This window comes from Hylobates moloch, unplaced genomic scaffold (genome assembly GCF_009828535.3).
Source record: "Hylobates moloch isolate HMO894 unplaced genomic scaffold, HMol_V3 SCAFFOLD_16, whole genome shotgun sequence".
Taxonomy (NCBI): Eukaryota; Metazoa; Chordata; class Mammalia; order Primates; family Hylobatidae; genus Hylobates; species Hylobates moloch.
Genome location: NW_026652291.1, coordinates 35,426,410 through 35,449,081, shown reverse-complemented (window position 1 = coordinate 35,449,081; position 22,672 = coordinate 35,426,410). Strand labels below are relative to the sequence as shown.

Here is a 22,672-nt window from a genome sequence, read left to right as displayed (position 1 = left end):
AAGGGGCAGCCTGAGTTCCGCTCCCTCCGGGCAGTCTTCCCAGCTGCCCCAAGTCCTCCTTCTCCAAGACCTTCAGCTCCACTCGCTGTCAGTCCTCTGGACAATTCCATGACAGGCGGGCAGTGTATAGCTCTTCCTTGTTTGTTGGTCTTTTCTCTTGACCCAGAGCATTGGCTTTTGGAGGAAGGAGCCAGATCATGTTCTTTGGGAGCCCACAGCAGGCTCAAGCCTCTAATGAGCACTCAAGAAATAATTGTTGAATTGATCAACAGGAAATAAGCTTAGATTGCAGCATAAGGGATTTAGGTTGGATTTAAGGAAGGATTTCTAGAGAGCCATTAGATGTTTAGAAAGGATGGCTTAGGGAGACTATGGCAGTACCAGGTCTTACCACAATTATGAAAAGTAAGAGAAGATTCTCCTAAAAATCAGGGGATGTGGCAATGGCAGCAGTCAAGGTTTACATGGAGAAAGGTGGGGAAGGAGAGAAAGAAATGGCCACGCTTTAGTGTCCAGTTAAAGGACTACAGACTTTTGGCTGGAATCTGCCTTTCTACTTCTGATTTTTGTCATTGGCTGGGGGTTTTCTTCACTTTTCCCTCCTGTGACGCAGCTTGAGCCAAGCTATACCTCAAGGCGTGGGATGAGAAGTGGAGCAGGTGTCGCGCAGGGAGCGGGGCACTGACCTCACCAGTGCCAAAGCCGCGGAGCATCCGCCTGTTCTGGCAGTCCAAAGAGTGGCTTTGCCATCCCGTTCCTCAGAACCCGAGCTGTTCCTCAACCCTCCACCTGGTGCGCGGTGCGTTGTATGGTGAGGGCGTGCTCAAGGGAATGCGAACACCCTTCTTCACCACTGCCCTCCGTGTTTCGCAAAACACGAGTCCACCAGCGGGGGTGCTTTGTTTTGCCTGCAGACGTGTGAAGCCACAGGCACAGCCCCTGAACAGGAACAGCTTCCTGAAGGGCTCAGGAGGGAGTCAGTGGCTTTATAGTAAACTTGCTGTTTTGTTGTAGAATGCACGACTACGGCTATGTTACAGGTGATGAGCTTCCTCTGCTGCACTGGGGCCTTCCGGGACTTTACTACCATGCCACCCTCAGCCCCACACGCCTCCTCCTGTCCCTGGGGCTGGGGGTGTGCTAAGTGAAAGGAGTGGTGGAAGTGAGGAACAAAGCCGCCACAAAGGCATCAGGAGGAATGGGGGCAGTGGGAGCTGGAGGAACCTTTTGGTGCCATTTGGGCTTCAGATGCAGCATTGTTCATACAGGTGCAGCCCTCTCCTCCCGCTCTCAAAGGCCGGATTAGGCACATTCAGTCTTTGTTCTGATATCACAGCCGGCCTCTGCTCTATTCATTCAAAGGCGGCTTTGTGGTCCTGGGGACCGACCCTTGTGCTTTGGGAGCCCCTGTGCCGGAAGATGGAGAGACGCTGGCAGGGCGGTGCAGCTTTTCCCTGGTGACCACTTACAGGAGCTGTGATGGGGCGGGTGGGGGGTGCAGAGCAAAGGCAGCTCTGGCAGGGCTGAAAGTATTTTGGGGATGCTGGCAGCAGTTCTTCTGTCACCTTCCGTAAGCCCATGAGACATTCTGAGCAATTCTGACGGAAGCTGTGCAAGACTACACCAACCTAGGGCAGCAGTTTTAAAATTTCTTGAAGACATGGAACTCTTCTTATGTCACATCAGACTGTATCCTCAGAAGCCAGACCACTGAGAGAGTTTTAACGATGAGTATACATAGGGTGACATACATTATGGGGTGCAGAGCAAAAGTTTAAACTGATCGGTTCTCTGAGTTTTACCCATAGCAAGCGCAGGTGAAAAAGGGTAAAGTTTTCTTACAAAATACATCTTTACAATATAGTTTTTATCTTACTCTTTTACTACAACCCAGTGGCCCTTCTGGGAAAGGTCTAAATAAAAAGTAGATGTTTAGTGTACTAGTATTTTACTTATTTTCAGAAACAGGATGGCAGTTGTAGGCTTGTAATAACATCGTTCTCTCATTTAAAATGTTCATTATTTTTAAAAATTCATTATGGCTATTTCTGAAAAAACAAAAGACTTTTTTTTTCACTACACTTAGGAACACATGTACTGTTTCTGAATTTAAAACTTGAAATATCATCCACCTCTTTTTGTCATGGTTCTTTATACAGCTGTCTGTTGAAAATCACTGTAATATAAAATTAGAAAGAAATGAGCTAACACAAATGTAAAAGACAGTTTTTTTCTTTGTTTTTTTAGACAGAGTCCTGCTCTGTTGCCCAGGCTGGGGTGCAGTGGTGTGATCTCGACTCACTGCAACCTCCACCTCTTGGGTTCAAGCGATTCTCGTGTCTCAGCCTCCCGAGTGGCTGGGACTACAGGTGTGCACCACCGCGCCTGGCTTATTTTTGAATTTTTAGTAGACACAGGGTGTCACTATGTTGGCCAGGCTGGTCTTGAACTCCTGACCTCAAGTGATCTGCCTGCCTCAGCCTCCCATAGTGCTGGAATTACAGGCATGAACCACCACGCCTGGCCAGAAAATTGGCTATTTCACAAAATACACAAACTTTCACTTTGTTTGCAAACCAATATCTAGAATCCTTGCTAACTTCAGTGAAAATATGTTGAAACCATCGAATGCAGTTTAAGAAACTAATTTAGTCAATAATAGAAGTATTAATGTAGTAACATCTAAGATTTATCAAACAGTTTTTATGTGCCAACCCACTCTTTTATTCTCAGAACATCTTTGATACTGTAACTGCCATATTTCCCTGCCTTAACATATGAGGAAACTGAGGCTCATAGAGGTAAGTATCTTGATCAAGGTCCAAGGACGAAGGACTGGGTCCCAGGTGTGTCTCACTGAAAGTCCATGTTTTTACCACCTGCCTTGCATTTTCTGCCCAGTACAGAGGACCTTCCCAAGCAGCACCCCTTTCTTTGCTGTGTCCCGTTGAAGGCTCACATCTCGTTTCTGTTAGAAGCATCACACCTGGTTGACGACTAGGGTATTGTCATTGGCCCAGGGCTTTGATACTGAGTTAGTCTGGCATCCATCTCCACCCACCAAGGCATACGTGAAGACGGCCCCTTCCCACACATCAGAAATAGAATGGCATTGATTCTGCATTTTGTCCCTCCTATTTTCATCCTGCTGTGTTAGAGAGCAGTTCCCCGGGAGAGGGACAGAGCAATCTCCAATCTAGCCAGGTGGGGCAGGAAGGATGGGGTGGGACTGAACCACAGGGGAGAAGTGTTGGGTCCTAGAAAAATTGCTGCTGAGGTCCAGGTGTTATGGCCTTTGAAGGACTCAGCGTCTTTGTTTAGTCCTACTCCTCTCCTTTTTAAGGGACTAGATGGGAGGAGGTAAGAATGTGGTGGTAGGATCTTAGAAATCTACATCTTCTTTACTAAATTATGCAAAAACATCACAACATTGGACTTAATTTTTTAATTTGCTGAGCCTTTACGTAGTCCAAGGCTGGACTGAGGGTTTAGCTCCTTTGGATCTTCACACAGTTCCTTGGTCCTTGTTGGCTGACATATAATGGAGCCATAGGTCTGGGTTTGAATTCTGATTATATGGCCTTGATCAATTGCTCAACTTTTCTGAGCCTCAGTTTTTCCATCCGCAAAGTGGGATGCAGAAGATTCACCTCTTGGGTGGTTGTCAGGATCAATTAAAATAATTTATTTAAAATTCTTAGCCCTGCGCCTGGCACATAGAAGGCATACAATAAATGAGAATCCCCTGGAAACTTATTTCTATTCTACTACGACTTCTTCCTCTCTAATTCCCTCTTAGAATGCTGTAAAATTTCAGCAGTGCAATTGGGTGCTTTATAGTCTAGGTTTTAGATAAATGTAGTCTTCTTTCTTGGAACTTCCATACTAAAATATAATTTTTAAGGCAGTTTTCTGGTGGAGACAGGGACCCCAAATAGATTTAGATCTGGCATGGGGAATCTGTTTAAAGTAAAGCAACCTCATTTTAAGTGTCTCCTTCAGAGATGCTTTTAAATGCACCTAAAGTTGGGGAGACATACTCTATCGAGGTAAAAAGGAGAAAATTTAAAATTGTCTTTTTCTGCTTTCTCTAGAAGAAATAGTTTCTTATACAAGACCAAACACTCCAGCACAAGTCATCCTTAGCCCTATCTTTTCAGAGGCCAATCAGGAGGCAGTCAGCCCTGTATTTTAACCTAGCCTAAGTACTCTGATTAGCTTGAGCAAACTTCAGAAGTTGGCCTGTGGCCTCCTGAGCCCCTCTTCCAGCTAGTTTGCTGGGGTCTCTTTAGAGTTGATATGTTTTTCTGGATCAGGTCAGGAATGGAATTAGCTTTTAAAGAGGCACCTGTGTTGTGACCCAGACCAAGAAGAACCTCCTCCAAGGAGCTTGCTACATGTGGGTGGCAGCACAGGGGTGGTTGTGCTTTGGTGTATCCCCGCTCTGAAGTCTGTGCCTGGGACCTGACTCTGTAGTCAAGGGTACCAAGGCCCTAGAAGGATGTGAAATAGCAACAGTGAGGATTGCATCCACAAGACCATGAGGGGCAGGAACTATGGCAGTGTGCCGCTCCCTGCAGATCCTGTGCCTAGCACAGTGGCTGACCTTAGAGCGGGGTTAGTAAATATTTATGGAATGAATGAATGTGGCAAGTTGTGGAGCTAGTGTATGAAACTACCTTCAGGTTTTGAATTGTTTTGCAAGGAAATGAATGCCAGGGGAGTTTTGTTCTAAGGGCATCTTTCAGCAATGATGGGAGAGCCAATGTCCCTCCACATCCCTCCCCTACCTGAAGCTAGAGCTGCATGTCTTGCAAGGTCTTATTTTTGGCCCTGTGATTTTCATTTCTCTCCCATTCTCCCAGCTGATGACATATCACCACTGTTTGTCACCTTCTAGTCTGAGGGCCCATACAGGTTACATGTGTGCCCTAGAGAGGCTGCTGAGTGTTGCTGGCAGCCCCTATCACAGCACCACTTTGGCTTGGGACATTAGAGTTCATCCCAACTGGTGAGATTCAGAGCTGCATCATAGGGAAGGCTGAAGACTGCCTGTCTGTGTCATCTGAGCTGAAGAGGGAGACTACGTGGTGAGGATGCAGTTGCCTGGGTAGATGCTGCCCGAGAGGGCGTCTGGGCCTGTAATGCTAATGACACTGTTGAGAAAGGACACTGAGTTGTTCTGTGCTGAACTGAGAACCGTAGCTGTGACACAGAGGAACAGGTAACCCCATCAGACTTCCAGAGATCAAGAAGCCGAGAAGGCATCCTTCCACCTTCCCCTCCCACTGCTGGTCTGAGCAAGCTTCGCTCCATCCCTGGCCTTGTGTGGGCCATTGCTGGCCAGTGTTGGATGCTTTTGAGGTGACAGCAGAATTTGGTGTAGAACTTTGGGTGCAACTTGGCTAAAGGCAGGTCTGGGTCAATCTGTTTGGATTCTGTGTGTGCCTCACTCTCATCCCTTTAAAACAGGTGTTTTGTAGGAAACTTAGAAACTAAAGAAAAGTGCCAAGAAAAAAGCCAAACCCATCTATGACCCATCTGTATTCCTACCATTCAGAGACAGCCACTATTAACATTTTGGTATATTTCCTATCTTTTGTCTTTCTCTTTTTCTGTCTGGAGTGGGAGGAAGATTACTTACATATATACACCCATAAGTATGTATTCTATGTATGTATGTTTATATACATGTTTGTTATTCTGCTTTGGTTTTAGTTAATTTTATATTGTGAGCATTTCCATGGTCAATAAAAAGTCTTGAGAACTGCTTTGAGGGCTGGGTGAAAAGTCATTAGTACCGAGTCTTTTGGGTGCTATCCTTCGCATCAGAAAAGCCTGTGGAGTTCCCGTTCTTTGAGAGTGTGCAGGCTTTGCTTGGTGTGCCCTGCATGCTCTCTGGGAGTAGATCCACCCACCCCTTGCTATCTTGTTTCTACAAGACTGCTTAACACATGGGATCTGCTAAGTGCAAAGGCAGGGGTCCTCTCAATCAGTTTGCCTAATCCCATGTTTGAGGGAAATCTGACCTTAAGGGTTATAAATGTCTGGACTAATAGAAAAAGATCCTCGTAGTCAAATACAGGTTTTTATACTTAAAAGAAAGATCTTTGCTCTGCCCTGGAACTGAAAGGGTTAGTACGTGGAAGAACCATTCTTTCTCTCCCTCAGGAGTGGGTTTGCTTTGGTTTTCCACTGATCTCCCGTTCCTGCCTGTAGAATTTGACATGGTTTTATTTACTTTTCCTTGGCCCAGTTCAGGTCAACAGGATTTCTCTCCCGCTCAGAACAGCCTCACAGTTGTGCGAAGTCAGACGTGAGCCTGGAGCCTGGGCAGTGGTCATCAATCCTTGTCTGAGCGACGCAGTGGGGATTTTCAGCTCGAGATGGTCTGACCCGCCAGCGCCAGCGCCAGTCCCACACGGGCAAAGCTATTTCTTCTCCTCTTTTGCCTGTGACTTTGAAAGCATTTTGTGTGTGTGTTTGGGGGTGTGCACACATGCATGCTCACATGTGTGCATGTATGTGCTTGTGTGTTTGGTTATCTGAAGCCAGGCATCAATCAGTACAGTAGGATCTCAAATGACAGTGGAAATAGCAATGAAAGGAAGCACACGAGTTAAACACACACAGCCCCAACAGAATTCGATGATATAGCAAGACTGGGATTTCCTCTTCTGTTTGTTTTAGTCTGCACTTGCTCAGCTTCATTCCCAGGGCTTAGTGCTGTAAGGGAGTGGATTTCCTCAAGTGCTGTGGATAAAGCATTTCTTCCTCTGTTATCTCCCTTGTCAGTGTAAATCTCTCCACTGTGTAAGTGGAAATGAAGATGAGCCTGTGTGTATGCCATAGAATTTCACCCAAATTAAACAGGCACTTAAATGACATTTTCCTTCATGATAATCCTATGACACTGAAATATACCAGTTCTCCATTTAGTTATTACAGAGCCATGACATACTCCCCAGGGGCCGGGAGAGTATAATACTCTGCCTCTTCTTCCTGCTATGCTTAGAATTTGTGTGGAAGTCTTTTATCATGGGTGGGCTACAGTGAGGCTGTTTTGGGCCCTTTTGTATTGATAAGGGGAACAGTAGGTGGTAAAAGCACAATATGTGAGTGGATAAATATTTTCTAAGGCTAGAAAACGAACAGCAGCAACACCAAGAATCCCATGTAGTGGCGTCATGAGGGCTAACGGCAGCTCTGCAGCAGGATGAGAAAGGAGACCCAGACAAGAGGAGAGTCTGTGTTGCAGGCTCAGTGGCTCAGGCCTGGAAGGTGGCTTTTGGGCTTCTTACCCCTTAAGATGTTGTTGGGGTCTTGCTGTATTGGGGATGGAGCCGGAAGCACACTGGGTGGGGCTCACCTGGCTCATTTGGCCCATTGAAGGAGGGACAAGGAGTGTCCATGACTTCTGTCGGTGGCATGAGGGTCTCTTATAGGACACTGAGAAGGTCTCCATGCACCTCCTTTGGGGAACATACTGTGATATCGGAGGGCTTATGTCTGGTGGTGCAGAGCAGATTCAGAGGGGAGGAAAAGAAAGACTTCCAGTGCTATTGTTTTTGCAAGTAACTTAGCTGGCAGCTTTCTTCTTCTACGTTCTTGGTCCTAGACTCTTGAACAAGAGCCAGTGATTGTGCCCTCCAAACGATGACTTCCTGAGGGCTCTTCTGAGTGTGAGGGTGTGTGCACGCATGTCCCCGTGTCCATCTGATGGACGAACACATGCCTCAGCTCATGAACAGGTTCAGCTGATCAGCCCTTTTATTTAAAGCACTATCCAACTCCCACCACTTTCAAACTCTCCACCGGACTCTAGGCCAGGTTAGCTTCATTTCAGCCACATTGTGAGTTACTGAGTGTATTAGTCTGTTCTCACGCTGCTAATAAAGACATACTTAAGACTGGGTCATTTATAAAGGAAAGAGGTTTAATAGACTCACAGATGAGCAGGGCTGGGGAGGCCTTATAATCATGGTGGAAGGCAAAGGAAGAACAAAGGCACATCTTACATGGCAGCAGGCAACAGAGTGTGTGCAGGGGAACTGCCCTTTATAAAACCATCAGATCTTGTGAGATTTATTCACTATCTTGAGAACAGCATGGGAGAAACCCACCCTCGTGATTCAATTACTTCCCGCCAGGTCCCTCCTACCACATGTGGGGATTATGGGAGCTACAATTCAAGATGAGATTTGGGTGGGGAAATAACCAAACCATATTACTAAGGCATTTTGTCTCACAGCCAGTTCCAGTGTCATCTTTATGGAAAACCAATCTCTGGATCCACCACTGGCCTTTGCAAGTTCTCCCTAAGTTTGGGGCTGCCTGTTGGAATCCCACAGTCTGCTAAAGGGACCTAGTCTCCCCTTAGCTTCTGTTCTTATAACTAGTATTTCCAGGTCTCTTCTGTCTGTGATTACACAATGGTGCCACATTCACATTTACTCCTAAATTACAATGACTCTAAGACCCTCATTTGCTCAAACAGTAACTCCCCTTAGCCCCCACTTTGGGGTGACTTGGATACTTGCACAAATAAGTTATAATTTCTCCTTTGCCCAAAGGATGCTTATTGCTGGCTTTGCCCATGGTGAGAGCCAGGTCCAGGTGAGTGGGACTATCTCCCACTGCTGCCAAAACTGTCGATTCAGGTGCCAGAGCAGGGATGGGCTTCATGCAGAAGTGGGAAGAAGGACTCGCCTCATTTCTGTTTCTCTTTGCCATCTAGCTCTGTGAGTGCCCAGAATCTCTCAAGGGGAACTTGAATCTTTTGGATGCCACTTTCAGCTTCTGCATCTCCCACTTTGTCCAGAATCTCCACAAGTCTGTTGTGAAAACAATTCTGTCTGTTTTGGGATCTTGTCTTTCCAACCAGAGGGGTTCAGTCACTGCCCAGCACCCAGTTGTGTTGAGATCAACCCCAGCCATCTTCCCCACTCCCCACCGAACTTCTCCCTCAGTCTCCCAGTGGTAAAACACATCTCACATATCACTAGGTGCAAAGAGCTACCAGTGATGATGAGCTGAGGATGGTGGCCCAGGGTCAGGTGGCACAGGAGTATCCAGGGCTCACTGCCACAAGCCAGTAGGCTCAGTGACATGCTAGATATTTGTGTTCTTAGTAATGCTCAATGAAAACTTAGAGCATATTGCTGGTAAGAGCTCATAGGAGTGTTCAGGACAACTTTGTAAGGAGTTACTACCGTTGGCTGAATAAATTGCTCCTGCCAGGTGGAGAGATGGTGCTAATTTAACAAACCCTTCCTATAAGATGCGTGTGTCATTGGGAGGAAAGGCAGGACGCTTAGAACCAAACAGGCATGAAGAAACTCCCTCTTTGTCCTCTTTGCCTTTGCACCCCCACAAGTCTAAGTCCTCTCTTATAATCCATGATCTCTTGGATGCACCCCAAGTATAAGACCATTTTGTGGCTCCTTGTTAATACCATCAGCTTAATCTCTATTTTTTTTCCCTCAATGCTAGTGGGCTGAGAGGATTAAAAAAATCTGGATCCTGGGTCCTGGAGAGCTCTCTGTTTATTTGATTTGGAGTGAGGAGTTTTTATTTGTGCTGGTGGCAGACTTTGAGGGATGAGGAGAGGGAATGGGCATGTGACTTTCTCCAGCCTCTGCTTCCCTAGTATTTAGTGACAGGGCAGGGGTGTGTGTGCACAAGCAGAAAATAAAAATAAATGCCTTCCGCCTCTGAGTAAAAGGTTTGATGCCCTGTTGGTGATCAAGGAGGACTAAAACCTAAAGGGCATTTAAGTTGTAGGACTCCACTCATGCAAAGAAGTATTTTGATCTCCACTTGTCCTCCTTTCTCCTTCTTTCTCACCAGGATGCATGCTTCTGGCATCCCGCCCTGCCCTACCTAGCCTCGTGGAAGTCCTGTAGGGCAGCGACGAAGCCCACTGATCTTCTCCATGGGCAGCAACCGTGTTGCATAAGACAGTGATAGGATTTGGTTCTTGGTGCTCTTATTTCATCCAGTTGGTCCAGATTCCACCTGGCGCATTTGCTTTTCAGCCTGGGATAACCACCTCTCAGGAGGAGGCAGCGTGCATGTAGATGCCTAGTGTAGGACTCAGAAACTCACATTTGCCTGTGACTAGGCTGTATTTCTTGGCGGCTGCTGATGGGTTTGCTAAGCTCATCATCTACAGTGTGGCCACACTTATTACCCAGGGCACCCAGCCACTTCGTTGGCCCAAATATGCCCCTTCTTTTCCATCCCCACTGCTGCCTTATTCAAGCATAGTAACCTCCTAAGTGTCTTCTCTGTTGTCTCTCATACCTTTGCCAAAGATTTCCAAAGCTTGGGTCTGAGTTTGTGTTTTACTTCCTTCATTGGCTTTCAGTTTTTTAACAAAACAAAACAAAACACTAAAGACAGCTGGGAATTTTTAGGATCCTCTATGATCTCTCCCCAACCTGGCCCTAGGGGCTGATTTCTTCTATGACTGATCATTTCTAAACTCTATCTTGAAATTCCTTTGCTTGTCTACTTAGGTGTACCTGTTGTGATTCTCTTAGCATGTGCTTTTGACGTCCCTTCCTACTTGTGAAAATCTTTTAAGATCCAGTTTATGGCTCCTTCCCTGAGAAATTCTCCTGGATCTTTTCAGTCTGAATTTACCTCTCCTTCTAGCCCCACAGAACACAGGGTCAGCTGCTCTGTCCAGCACTCAGCAGAGCCCTGAAGCATAATAGGTGCTCAGTGAGTCTGCCAAATGGATGGTTCTTTTTCCTTCCTCCCTGCCTCTCCTCTCCTCTCTTTTCCTTTCTATGAGTTTGCTGTGACCATCTCACATCTTGAATTTTCTGGCATCCCATTTTCCCATATCCTATCTGTTTGTTTGTGACTTAGGCTTTGCTTCCTGGTTTCAAAAATGCAGCCCCAGTGGAGATATGTCCACATGTCAGTCTTTGCAACTAGATCAGCTTGTAGGGGCAGGGCCTGTGTTCTTGTTTATTTTCATAATCCTCAATGTACCTAGCATGGTGGCTTATATTAAAGGGGGTGGGCGGAGAAATCGCCAGAAACTTCTCTGAGTGCCTATGGGGGGGGGGGTCTGATGTGCCCTTCAAAGCAAACATTCTTTGGAATTTTTTCTTTAGTTTTGTGTTTATTGTTTTTATCTTGTTTGTTTGCTGAGTTGTAATTTACATGGGGTACAATTGACCCCTTTTAGGTGTATACTTTTATGAATTTTAACAAATTTATATAGCTGTGTAACCACTACCATAATCAAGATCTAGAATATTTCCATCACCCATAAACATTTTCTCCTGCTTCTCTCCTTATCTCCAGTCCCTGGTAATCATTAATCCAATTTCTGTCACTTTGGTTTGGCCTTTTCCAGGATGTCACATAATGGAATTATATAGTATATAACTTTTCGAGTCTGGCTTCTTTCACTTAGAATAATGCTTTATTTTTATTGTTTTGGAAATTTGATGACTTGGGCCCTAACCCTCACTTTATGTGCACCTGCTTTTCTAAAAGATTGACAAGGAGCATGGGTTTGGGGCTGCAGACAGTCTGTGTGGGTTGGGAGCATGTAAGTTAACTCAGCCCCCTTTGCATTCTTGTTAGGGTCTCTTTAGATCCAGGGTCTCAGCTGCTTTGTGAAACCCATGGGTCCTCCTCTCTCCTGCCTTCCCACACAGTGGCACCTGGTGTAAGACAGCCTTCTCCCCTGGGCCCTGGACCATCATCCCTGTGGCTGCTGGTGGTGGGGGGCACAGTGGAGGAAGGAGGTTGAGTGGGTGGGGTGAAGTGACCGCTAAATTCCTCCCTTGGGGAGAGGGGGTGGTGGCGGGGTGACAAAGGTCAGGCCTCTCCTGGCTAAAACAACAGAAGTGGCTCCAGCTGCCCAACAGCTGGAGGGGGTGTCTGCTTTCCCTCAGCAGCATGAAAAGCCCTTTAATCGGGCATGCTGCTGTCAGGCTCTGTCGCGGAGGTGTGCGGAGGAAGAGCAGATGCTGCTGTTGCTGGCAGGCCTCTCTTTCCCTTTGACCTCCCTTATCTTCCCTCCTCCATCTTCACCGAGCCCCACTCTGAAGCCAGCAGGTCGAGGCCCTTCTTTGCACCTGTGTAAATGCAGTGGTCATGGGGTCAGGGAAGGGTGAGAGCGAGATGGCAGATATAGGGATGTGGATTTTTAATGCAGATGATGAATTTGATAGTGGGTGGGTGAGTGATGTTTTAATGGGAAACCACTCTCCATTCCCAAAGATGCAGGCCCCAGAGAAGAAGGCCAAAGTCCAGTTTTGCAGATGGTGAAGGATGCGGTGAGAGGCGAACAGTCCCTGGTTGGAGAGCAAGTGGCTGAGCCGCAGCTAGACGTCTGGAATGTGATTCTCTGCTTTTTGTTCCAGGCATTGGCTCCAAGAGTGGCTTTTCCCCCCTTCAATAGCAGGTTTACCTCCCAGAAATGCTTTTTAGTACTTGAGTTCTAAAAACTTGAGCTGGACCGTGATTTACAAACAAGACAGAAAAATATCCCCTCTCCTGGGAGAGCTGTTTTTGCTTCTGGTGCCCTTCTCCTCTTCTGTTCTCCTGGGGGCCACTACTATAGACCCAAACTACTGTTGCCAGAGCTGACAGCAAAGCCCTTTCTGCCCCTCAGCGGCATCTGGGGCATAGTGTCTGATATCCCTACACTGAGGAAGACAGTGTGGTGTGGGAGAAAGAATCTGGGCTGTGAGGATCAGACTTACAGGAGTGTTCTACCACTTACTGACCTAACCTTGCTCAGCCTCGGTTTTCTCCTCATTCATTCAAGCCATACATATTTATTAAATGCCTCGTTTGGGCACTGGAGATGCATCAGTGTCACACCCAGATCTTGGTTTCTGCCCTCAGGGAGCTTACAGCCCGGTGGAGGGACATGGACAAGCAATGTAAAATTAAATGATGGGCCATTTTAATCACAATTATGGCACAGGCCACAGTGGACCATAGTGGGTGTTCTGGGGGCTCATCACAGGGATCCCGTCCTGTTTTGGAAGGCAGCAGCATTTACCCCAGAACTGGAGTTCATCAGGTGGAAGCACATTCCAGGGAAAGAGGGCCAGCGTGTGCACAGTCCAGAGGCAAGAAGGAGCTGCAGAGCTGGGCTGTGGTTTCTGCCCTGCCGGTTACCACCCAGCAGGCATATATGTATGGATTGTTCTCCTTCCCTTTCCTTCCAAATAGGCATTTGCAGATTGGACATTTGCAGGTGGAGAAAACTCACCGTTATTTACAATGTTGGGGCTATAGAAAAATGAATTTAGGGTGTCAAAAAATTGACTTATAACTGATTTTTTTTTTCCATCTTGCTATCGTTCTTACTCAAGTGCATGCATATGGTAGCTGCCTGAAAAACTAGAGTGCTAATCACATTGGCCGTTAAGTTGTCAGAGTTTTCCACCTTGACATATATTAATTTCAGGCTCATCAATCTAGAGTCTCAGATACGGCCCGAGTTATGGATGAGATGACATCTCTGGGATGGTGGAAAGGCTTCCTAGAGGCTAAGGCCAGGTTCACTGGGAATGAATTCCATGATGATTTAGTGATATATGGGTACTATCTCAGCCATACTGGTATATCCTCTTAGAGATTTTTTTCGTTTCCATTAATCCAAGGAAAAAATACCATGCTTAATATGTGACTTTTATTATCTAAGAGACAGATGTTCCTTTAAGGAAAAGAAAGGAACAAATACCTTTAATCACTATACATTTGAGAGCTTTAAGCTGTTGGTGGTAGTTGGACGAAGAATATTTCTTTTCACAGTAAGTGACAGAAAAAAGAGCTACTTCTTCATGATATATTTTAGGTAAGGTTTGATATTCATTCATTCCTCAAACTTGTACTGAACAAACTTTTTTGGTAAGGTGCTGTGTTACGCCCTATGTATATAAGGAGGAATAAGACACAATCTTTTATAGACGTGTAAATAGATAAATGATAATGCAGTATATTGAGTGTTTTGATAGAAGTATAAACACAGTGCAGCAGGAGTGCCAAGGAAGCTAATGGTGGTGTTTAAAATATGAAAGTAATTGCTTTTTAGGATGATAACCTCAGTGGCAATGTGGAATTTGAACTTGGATTAGGGGTAGGGATGGGGGCGGAAGTTAGGTGCCAAAGAATCAAACACCCAGGCAAGAGACAAAGGACTAAATGAAGTCATCATGGATAAGACAGGAAAGCCTGTTGGAGACAGAGCCCCAGCCAAGCTCCCAACTGAATGAAGTCAAATCTGTTACCTCAGGTGGTACCATGTGGAGTAGAAGAACCTCCTAGCTGAGCCCAGCCAACCCACATAATTATGAGAAATGATAAATTGTGGTTTGAAGCTGCTAAGTTTAGAGGTGATTTGTTTTGCTCCAATAGATAAGCGAAGCAAAAAGGTTGAAAGTGAGTACTTGAAGCTGTGTTATATATGAATTTATTAAAGAAAAACCTAAAATTAATTTGAGTTTGGCCTGTGATTTTTGAGTATGGTATCACAGAGAGAAATGTCACTTGCTGCTCCAAATTGTGGACTTCACTCTCCTAAATCCAGTGGATAGACTACTGACCTGGTTGTTTAGCATGGCTATTGTCTCCTCCTCTACACCCAGGAAAAAATACGAGTATGCATATGACCAGAAAAATACCTGTTCAGATTTTAGATATTGGTTAAGTCAGCATTATACTAACAGGCGGAAGTTAAGAGGGTGAGAACAGCTCTATATTATAAAGAATTAAACATCTCCTCCCAGATGGAACCTTAGGCTGGTTCTTTTATTCCCTATATTGTCATGGAAACTTGGCAGTCAGTCAAACCTAACACAGCTTGTGGTATTGGGGTGGTCTCCCTTAGCAAAAGCTGTGGCAGGGCTTGCATTCTACTCTGCTGGAGACTGAAGGGGAAGAATCAGCATGTGTGCATTTCAGATGGAGGGGATGACTAGTCCAAAATTGATTTCATCTGCCCTGATCTCCTCCATGGCAAAGGCAGCCCCCAGTCAGTAGCTTACTTTTCCAATAGGAAAAATGACTTGTTTATGTGTATATCAAGTATCCATCCTACTTTACAAATGTGAACAAAACACAGAGTGTTTGGAGTCATCCACTCTGCAAGGAGAGTGGGTGGGAGAGACAACTGTGGATATACAATTATCCCAGCTCCTTTTGTTTGGTTTCTGTATTATGTAATCATATTTAACATTATTATTTTGTTTTTAGTGTCTTTTGGTTAGGAAGAAGGAAAGGAATATAAGTGAAGATTTCTGTAAAACTGCTATTTCCCTCTAGAAGGAAATGGCTCAGTGTTTGGCTTGTTGGAGAGATGGCTTGCCCCTGCCCAACCCCCCAAATTTCCACCAACCATGATTGCTCCTGAGCAACTCCAAACTCCTGGAATATCCTGGTTTTGACCCATAAATAGTGAACTCATTTTCTATCTGACATAGTTTGGAAATTTGTCCCCACCCAAATCTCATGTTGAAATGTAATCCCCAATGTTGGAGGTGGGCCCTGGTGGGAGGTGCTTTGGTCCTTGGGGTGCATCTCTCACGGCTTGGTGCTGTCCTTGCAATAGTGAGTACTTGTGAGATCTGGTTAAGTGTGTGACCCGCCCCCCTAGTCCTCTTGCTTCTGCTTTTGCCATGTGACATGCAAGCTCCTGCTTCACCTTCTGCCCTGAGTAAAAGCTTCCTGAGGCCTCCCCAGAAGCAGAGCAAATGCCAGTGTTATCCTTCCTGTACAGCCTACAGAACCATGAGCAATTAAATCTCTTTTCTTTATAAATTACCCAGTCTCAGGCCTGCCTGCCTGCCTGCCTGCCTGCCTGCCTGCCTGCCTGCCTGCCTGCCTGCCTGCCTTCCTTCCTTCCTTCCTTCCTTCCTTCCTTCCTTCCTTCCCTCCTTCCCTCCCTCCCTTCCTTCCTTCTTCCTTCACTCCCTCTTTCTTTTCTTTTCTTCTTTTCTTTTCTTTCATTCTTATTCTGTCACCCAGGCTGGAGAAAAGTGGTACCGTCATGGCTCACTGCAGCCTTCACCTCCCAGCTCAAGTGATCCTCCCATCTCAGCCTCCCAAGTAACTAGGGCCATGGGCATGCATTACAATGCCTGGCTAATTTTAAAATTTTTTTGTAGAGACAGGATCTCTCTGTGTTGCCCAGGCTGGTCTAACTCCTGGGCTCAAGCAATCCCCCCTCCTTGACCTCCCAAAGTGCTGGGATTACAGGTGTGAGCCACCATGCCCGGCCTCAGGTATTTCTTCATAGCAATGCAAGAATGGCCTAACATAGTGTCTAATTTCAAAATGCAGAAATTATTCTCCAGATCAGCTTCTTTTTTCTTTTTCTTTTTTCTCTTTTTTGTTTTTCTCTCAATCAGTCTTCACCTGGCTCAACTGAGAAAAATTCGATTGAAGACTATGCTCCCTCCTCTCTCTTCTCCTCTTGGTTTTTTTACTTTATAACTGGGCTGTTGCATACGGTAGCCACTAGCCACATGTGGTCATTTAAACTTAAATTAACTAAAATTAAACGTAACTAAATATTTGATTTCCCAGTTGCACTAGCTACATTGCAGTGCTTAATAGCCACATGTGGTTTGTGGCTGCTGTATTGGACAGCACAGATATAGAACATGTCCATCATGGTGAGAAGTTCTTTTGGACTGTGTGGCTTTGGAGCGTTCCAGAGTCTCTAGGATTAAGTCTTCTCTTATTGCCTCTATCTTAATAGCTCCATGGTGTCCTGTTAACATGCTCCTTGTCTCCACCCTAAATGGTAATCTCACTGAGGGTGGGTACCATGTTGGTTACGTGTTGCTTCCTATGCTGGTACAGTGTTGGGCTCACTGTTGGTGATCACTTATTGAGTACAGAGCAGATGAACAGATGAAGGAATGAACTGGAGGGTTTGTGGACACAGAGTAATCCCTTTGGGGCGCTGGAGCTTTGGGTAATCTTATTAGGGCATAGTCATCTGGTTAAAGCTCCATTTTATAGAGCTCATTTTTGTGTGTGTGTGAAAACAATCACAAATACACACAGTTCCTAAAACAGATGAAAATGTGACACCATAGTTGATTGAAGATTGTCAGTGACCCCATGCTATCTCTGAACTTTTTATTTGGACTTAGGGACCGGTAATTTCTAGACAGGAATATTTTGGGTGCTCTTCTGAAGCTGAGAATGATCTCTGTGTGTTGGGATGGGTGGGGCCTCTGAAGTTCTTTAACCTGTCTGTTTGCAGACAGAGTATTCCCCTTGTTAGGAAGCTGGTCTCTGGCACAGCTGCTGTGGCCTCTCTCTTGGTGTAGAGCAATCCATTTTCAAACCGGTTTTTTGGCCTGTAGTTCAACTTCATGGGGACGCTGGCAGCTCTCCTGTCCCGTGAGCTGCAGCACAGGCAACTAGGCAACCTCAGTGGGTTTGAAAAGAAACTGTCTTCTTCTCCCTCTTTTTTCTGTGTGTTCTCTTAAACCATGCCCCCCTTCAATTAAATTCCAAAGAAAGAAGATGAACAAGAACTTATACATGACTTAGGATATGTTAATAATTGAATCTTCACACCACCCTAGGAGGCAAGGCTTGTTACTACTCTCATTTTACGAATGAGAAAACTAAAAGCCCAGAGAAGCTAGGCAACGTTCCCAAGGTTAAACAGCATGTGGGTGCTGTTGCTGGTACTGACATCCATGGCTGGGCTCCAGAGCCAAGCTTCTAATCACTAGGTCCCATTGCCTTTCATTGTAACAAACAGAAACACCGGCCCACCTGCAAAAAGGACTTCACAAAGTCAAAAACTGTTGACCAAGCACCTACTCTGTGTGCCAGACACCAGATGCTGAACATCCAGGTGAGACAGCCCTGCTCTCCAGGCGGGTCAGGCCCGGCACGAGACACTCCTGATGAGAGTTCTTGTTCTGAGGTGGAGTAAAGATGGCAGGCTCTGGGCCACCTCTGCCCACGTGCAATGCAGAAGTGGGACGGGAGAACGTGGCTGAGGACAGCAAGGCTGAAAGCACGGGGGCATGAGAAGTGGCCCCAGCGATCCCCGGGGGTGGCAGGAGCCCAGAAAGCCAGGCCTGTGACGTCCCACTGGCAGGTGTTGAGGGAATAGCAGGCGGGAGATGCTGCTACAGGGCTGCACTCCTCCCACACATGACGGAGGGCCCCAGGATTGTGTTAGATGCTCGGGGGAGGTGTTCACAGGCAAAGCAGACATCGTTCTCATCTTCATGGAGCTCGGAGTTGGGGATTCTATTGGTAACCAAATCACACAAATGAATTCTTCATTACAAACTGTGTGAAGAGCCATGAAGGAAAAACGAATTGTGAGAGTATTACAAGAGATCGTCCTCACCTGGGGGAGTCAGGGAGGGCCTCCTGGAAGAGACTGCCTGAGCCAAAATCCGAAGCAGGGTGGGAGGGAATGGAGAAGGAACAGCGTGCCTGAAGGCCTGGAGGTAGCAGCAGAGGTAGCTCATTTGATAAATGGGAAGCAGGCCCGTGTGCCCCACCAGCAGGGAGCAAGGGGGAGCAGGGAAGAGAGAGCAGAGGGCCAGAGAGGGGCCGCGGGTCTGATTCTCACCAGGCCCGGGAGACGATGTAAGGGTCCCTGAGCAGTGGGACACGGCTCACGGGTTTAAAGCAGGGGCAACTCGAGGGGGGTTGAGGCTGGGGATCATGTGCAGGGCTTGACTGAACAATGCTGTCCTCTCCCATTTCCCCCCGTCAGCTCACCCCTTTTCTGTGGGGCAGCCCTGGAGGCAGTGGGCTTCCTCTGGAGATGATGATCTGAGTTATTTATTTTTACCCCTGAGCACTGGACTCTCTCAAATGCTGTGCTCATGAGACACTATCTGGATATTTCCCTTTGGGCCCTGGGCAAGATTCAGGTGTGACCTGTGAGTGCGTGGGAGCCCAAGGTGTCTGAAGAGAAAGCGCAATTTCACTGGTCCATTTGGACAAGGCCTGTGCAGTGGTTGCAGCCCTCAGCTGCTCCGTCCCTGTGCTAGGCAGCCAGCACCCAGGCATGAGGTCCAGTCCCAAGGAGGGACTGGCTTTATAGCTGGGATGTGGTCTGTGTATTTATGGACAGGTTCGGGCCCTATTTGAGTTTGGCCAGTGTGGGGTGTGTGTTTCCAGTATTGCCTTGAAGGGTGTGGTACTACCTCTGAAACTTTCTCTGCTGTTCTGGAAAAGGGTCAACAAGTTCTCATCTGTTTGCTTCACACAAAGGGCCCACAAATACATTAGAGACAGAGCTTGTATTCACGCCTTCCCAAAACCTCTACGAGCTTGGTTTGATTATATAGTCAACTCTGCCATTACCGATGGCCTGATTTGTGCTCATGACATTGCCATTCATTATTGTGGGGCATTCATTCCCTCAACCCAGTCTGATGAAGAGCCTCATTCTGTGTGCTCAGGACTCTGCTATATGGGAGTAGATAAGAGTGGACCCAGGTCTCAAGGCCTGTACAATCTAATCATGGGTTATGGAGCAGAAGCTCATGGATTGTAATAGCCCAATTGTTCTCCGGCTGTATTCTGTTGTTGTTAACAGGGGGTTCCCTGATATAGGGGTTCATGGTTAAGTAACTTTGGAAGATGCTTCATTGTATATGCCCCTTGATCTGGTTGATTGTTGTGTGACAAACTACCACAAAACTTAACAGCTTAAAACAATTTGTTATTATAATCTCTCTCAGGTCTGTGGGTTAACTGGGCTCAGCTGGGTGGTTCTGACTTTGGGGTCTCTCATGCAATTATTTATTTTCATCTCTCTGAGTTGCAATTACATGACAGCTGGGACTAGACTCACCTGACGGCTTCTTCACTCAACATGTCTCTGTGCCTGGGTTGGTTGGGCATCTCTCTCTGCATGGTTTTGACATGTGTAAACTCGGGCTTCCTCATAGTATGGTGGTCTCAGGGTTGTTAGGCTTCTTACATGGCAGCCGGTTTCCTCAAGATTGAGTATTACAAGAGGCCAGGAAGGAGCTGCAAGACTTCGTGTAACCTAATTTTGAAGTCCCCAGACACCACTCTCATAGCATTTTCTTGGTCAAGCAAATTTCTGAGGCCAGTCCAGATTCAAGGGAGAGGAAATTAGACTCCATAGCTCAATGGGAGGAGTAGCAAATAATTTGTAGCTATCTTTAATTTACTATGCGTCTTGGAGGTTCACAATGCATAAGAATGTATCAGAGTCATCTGAGAAGCCCTTCACCAAGAAAATCTGCTTAACTCAGCATTTTCCAAGCTGATTATTGTTGTTATTTTAAAAATCAGGAAATCTGTTTCTCACAGGAAATTATTTAACTTCTGTATTCTGCCGGAGAGAGGTGGGCAAAAATTGGAGGGATCATAGATTTGGAGCTCACTATGATCTAATAAATAAAACTTTCCCGAGATGGAATTTGGAGATTTATGGTGTGTTCCTGATTTGAGGATACACCCAAATAGAGGCTGCATGGCCATCTGCATGGATGGAGAGGCTGGACATCCTAGAGGGTAAAGCTTTGATTTTACTTCTGACAGATTTAGGTTCTAATTCAGCCTCCACTGCTTATAGCTATGTGACACTGGGCAAGTTACGTCTCTGGGCTTTGGTTTCCTTGTCTACAGAATAGAGTTCCTATTTCATAGGGTTGTTGTGAGGACCGAGATCCTGGATGTGAATTACTTGGCACGGTGCCTGTTCATGGTCAGTAATTGTTAGATATTATTGTTCTTATGATGCATAGAGGATGCCTTCCTTGGTTAGACTTTGTGGCTGCTCTGTTCCCTTCATCTTTAGGGTTTTATATGGGTTTAGTAGGGACTTTCTAAAGGCAAGCAAGTACTGTAAGTCGTGGACTCGCCCCTACTTTTCTTGCAAAAGTAACCTCTGTACCCTTTCACTTTTTTTCCAACCTAGTTTCTAATAAGTGACCGTGACCCTCAGTGCAACCTCCACTGCTCCAGGACTCAACCCAAACCCATCTGTGCCTCTGATGGCAGGTCCTACGAGTCCATGTGTGAGTACCAGCGAGCCAAGTGCCGAGACCCGACCCTGGGCGTGGTGCATCGAGGTAGATGCAAAGGTAAGTGTGTGCACCCCCTGCCCAGCCAAGGAGAGGTTCCTGGGCACCCCAGCTCCCTCATTGTGCATTTGCAGCAGGGGAGCTTGGAATAAGTCTGTCCACTCACTTTGCTTTCCTATCTCTCCACCCCTTCCACCAGGGCTGAGGGAAGAAAGCCTGGTCTACCTGAAGGAATGAGCATTTTTCTGTCTTTCAAACACTGCCCCCAGGCTAGGGCTTTAAGAGATGTGCTGCTATCTGGCCGGCACTTTCCTTTTTCTTTTTTTGGAGATGCTTGAAACGGCAAGACATTATTGCTGGCTCCTGAAGAGTGATTCCAAATTGTTGGCCAACAGAGGTGTTTTGTTTGGTCCGTTTGCCTGTTTAAAAACAGCAAAAAACACTTGGGATAATATTTAAAAATTGGGAGATTCAATGAAAAAAAAATCTGCCTTTTTGTTCTTCTGTTCCAAAATTGGAAAGTCTGGTAACATTAGGTCTGTGTTCCTACAAAGTAACACATGGCTAGAACTGCATAACAGCTACTGCTTTAAAGGGGAGCCTGTTGTCCAGTTTGCCACAGTCTTACAGCACTCCCTATAGTCTCTCAAAACTGAATGTCATTCTTCTCATATCCAGCTGGTTTCTCTAATTTATATCTTTTTCCTGAGTCCTGTACATATTTGAGTTTGTGACCCCGGACTGCTTAGAGCCATCACAGGAATTGTAGGTGGCTAAGCAGGCTGCGCTAGAGCCTCTGATTTTCTAAAGAAAATGTTTGCAATTCTTGAACCATAAGACGTGGTTGAGCCCCTGTTAGGCTTACTACTTTTAGAATAAACCCAGTGAAAAATCATGGAAGTAAAACATTTTTTTTCTATGGGGCCAGGGTAGAGGTACTTGGGAGAAAAGACAGGCAGAACTTGGGATAAACACGACTCCTCTGCTTTTCTATGAATGACATATGGGGAAGGAGGGCAGCGCAGCAGTCACTAGCCACGGCCCTTTTAGGCTTGGACAAGCCAGTTGGTTGTGTGTGGGCTCCCGCACAGGTGGAGTGGTTTTCTCAGCCATTTTGTCCCTCGGCCCCAGTGTCGAATCCAAGTGAAATATGAAATCCGCTCCTCTTCTCTTTCAGACGCTGGCCAGAGCAAGTGTCGCCTGGAGCGGGCTCAAGCCCTGGAGCAAGCCAAGAAGCCTCAGGAAGCTGTTTTTGTCCCAGAGTGTGGCGAGGATGGCTCCTTTACCCAGGTGAGGCCTCGGACAATCCTCTTGGGTTCTTTCCTGGACGGAGGCAGAGGAGAGGTGTCCCGAGAGCACGAGGGCTGCTTGGCGCCTTCACTTTCTGGGAAACAGTTGAGTGAGTGGCTCTTCAACTCCCCTCTGTGCTGCCTTCTCCCTCCCCGGCCCTCCACGCCACCTCTTGCCAACTGGCAGTAGGTCCTGAAAAGATGCATGGAAGCCCAAGCCAGGAAACTGGCATTGCTTGGTCCCCATCCTCCCTGCCGGCTGTCTCCTTGGAGGGCCAGACCTGTGCTTTTCTCTTCTGTCAAATGTGGGCTGATTGTTTTTCTTATTACTGCCAGTTTCCATGG

The 22,672-nt window shown here is 46.4% G+C and overlaps 1 protein-coding gene across 4 annotated transcripts in view; it reads left to right on the top strand.

The window, feature by feature from the left end:
- Nucleotides 1–22,672, top strand: part of SMOC1 (SPARC related modular calcium binding 1) — a 154,335-nt gene that overhangs the window by 53,295 nt on the left and 78,368 nt on the right. For all 4 annotated transcript variants that reach the window (XM_032179741.2, XM_032179740.2, XM_032179739.2 and 1 more), the window contains exons 2-3: nucleotides 20,933–21,098; nucleotides 22,216–22,328. In XM_032179741.2, the coding sequence (XP_032035632.1) occupies nucleotides 20,933–21,098; nucleotides 22,216–22,328 (279 nt within the window). The remainder of the gene's footprint in view (nucleotides 1–20,932; nucleotides 21,099–22,215; nucleotides 22,329–22,672) is intronic.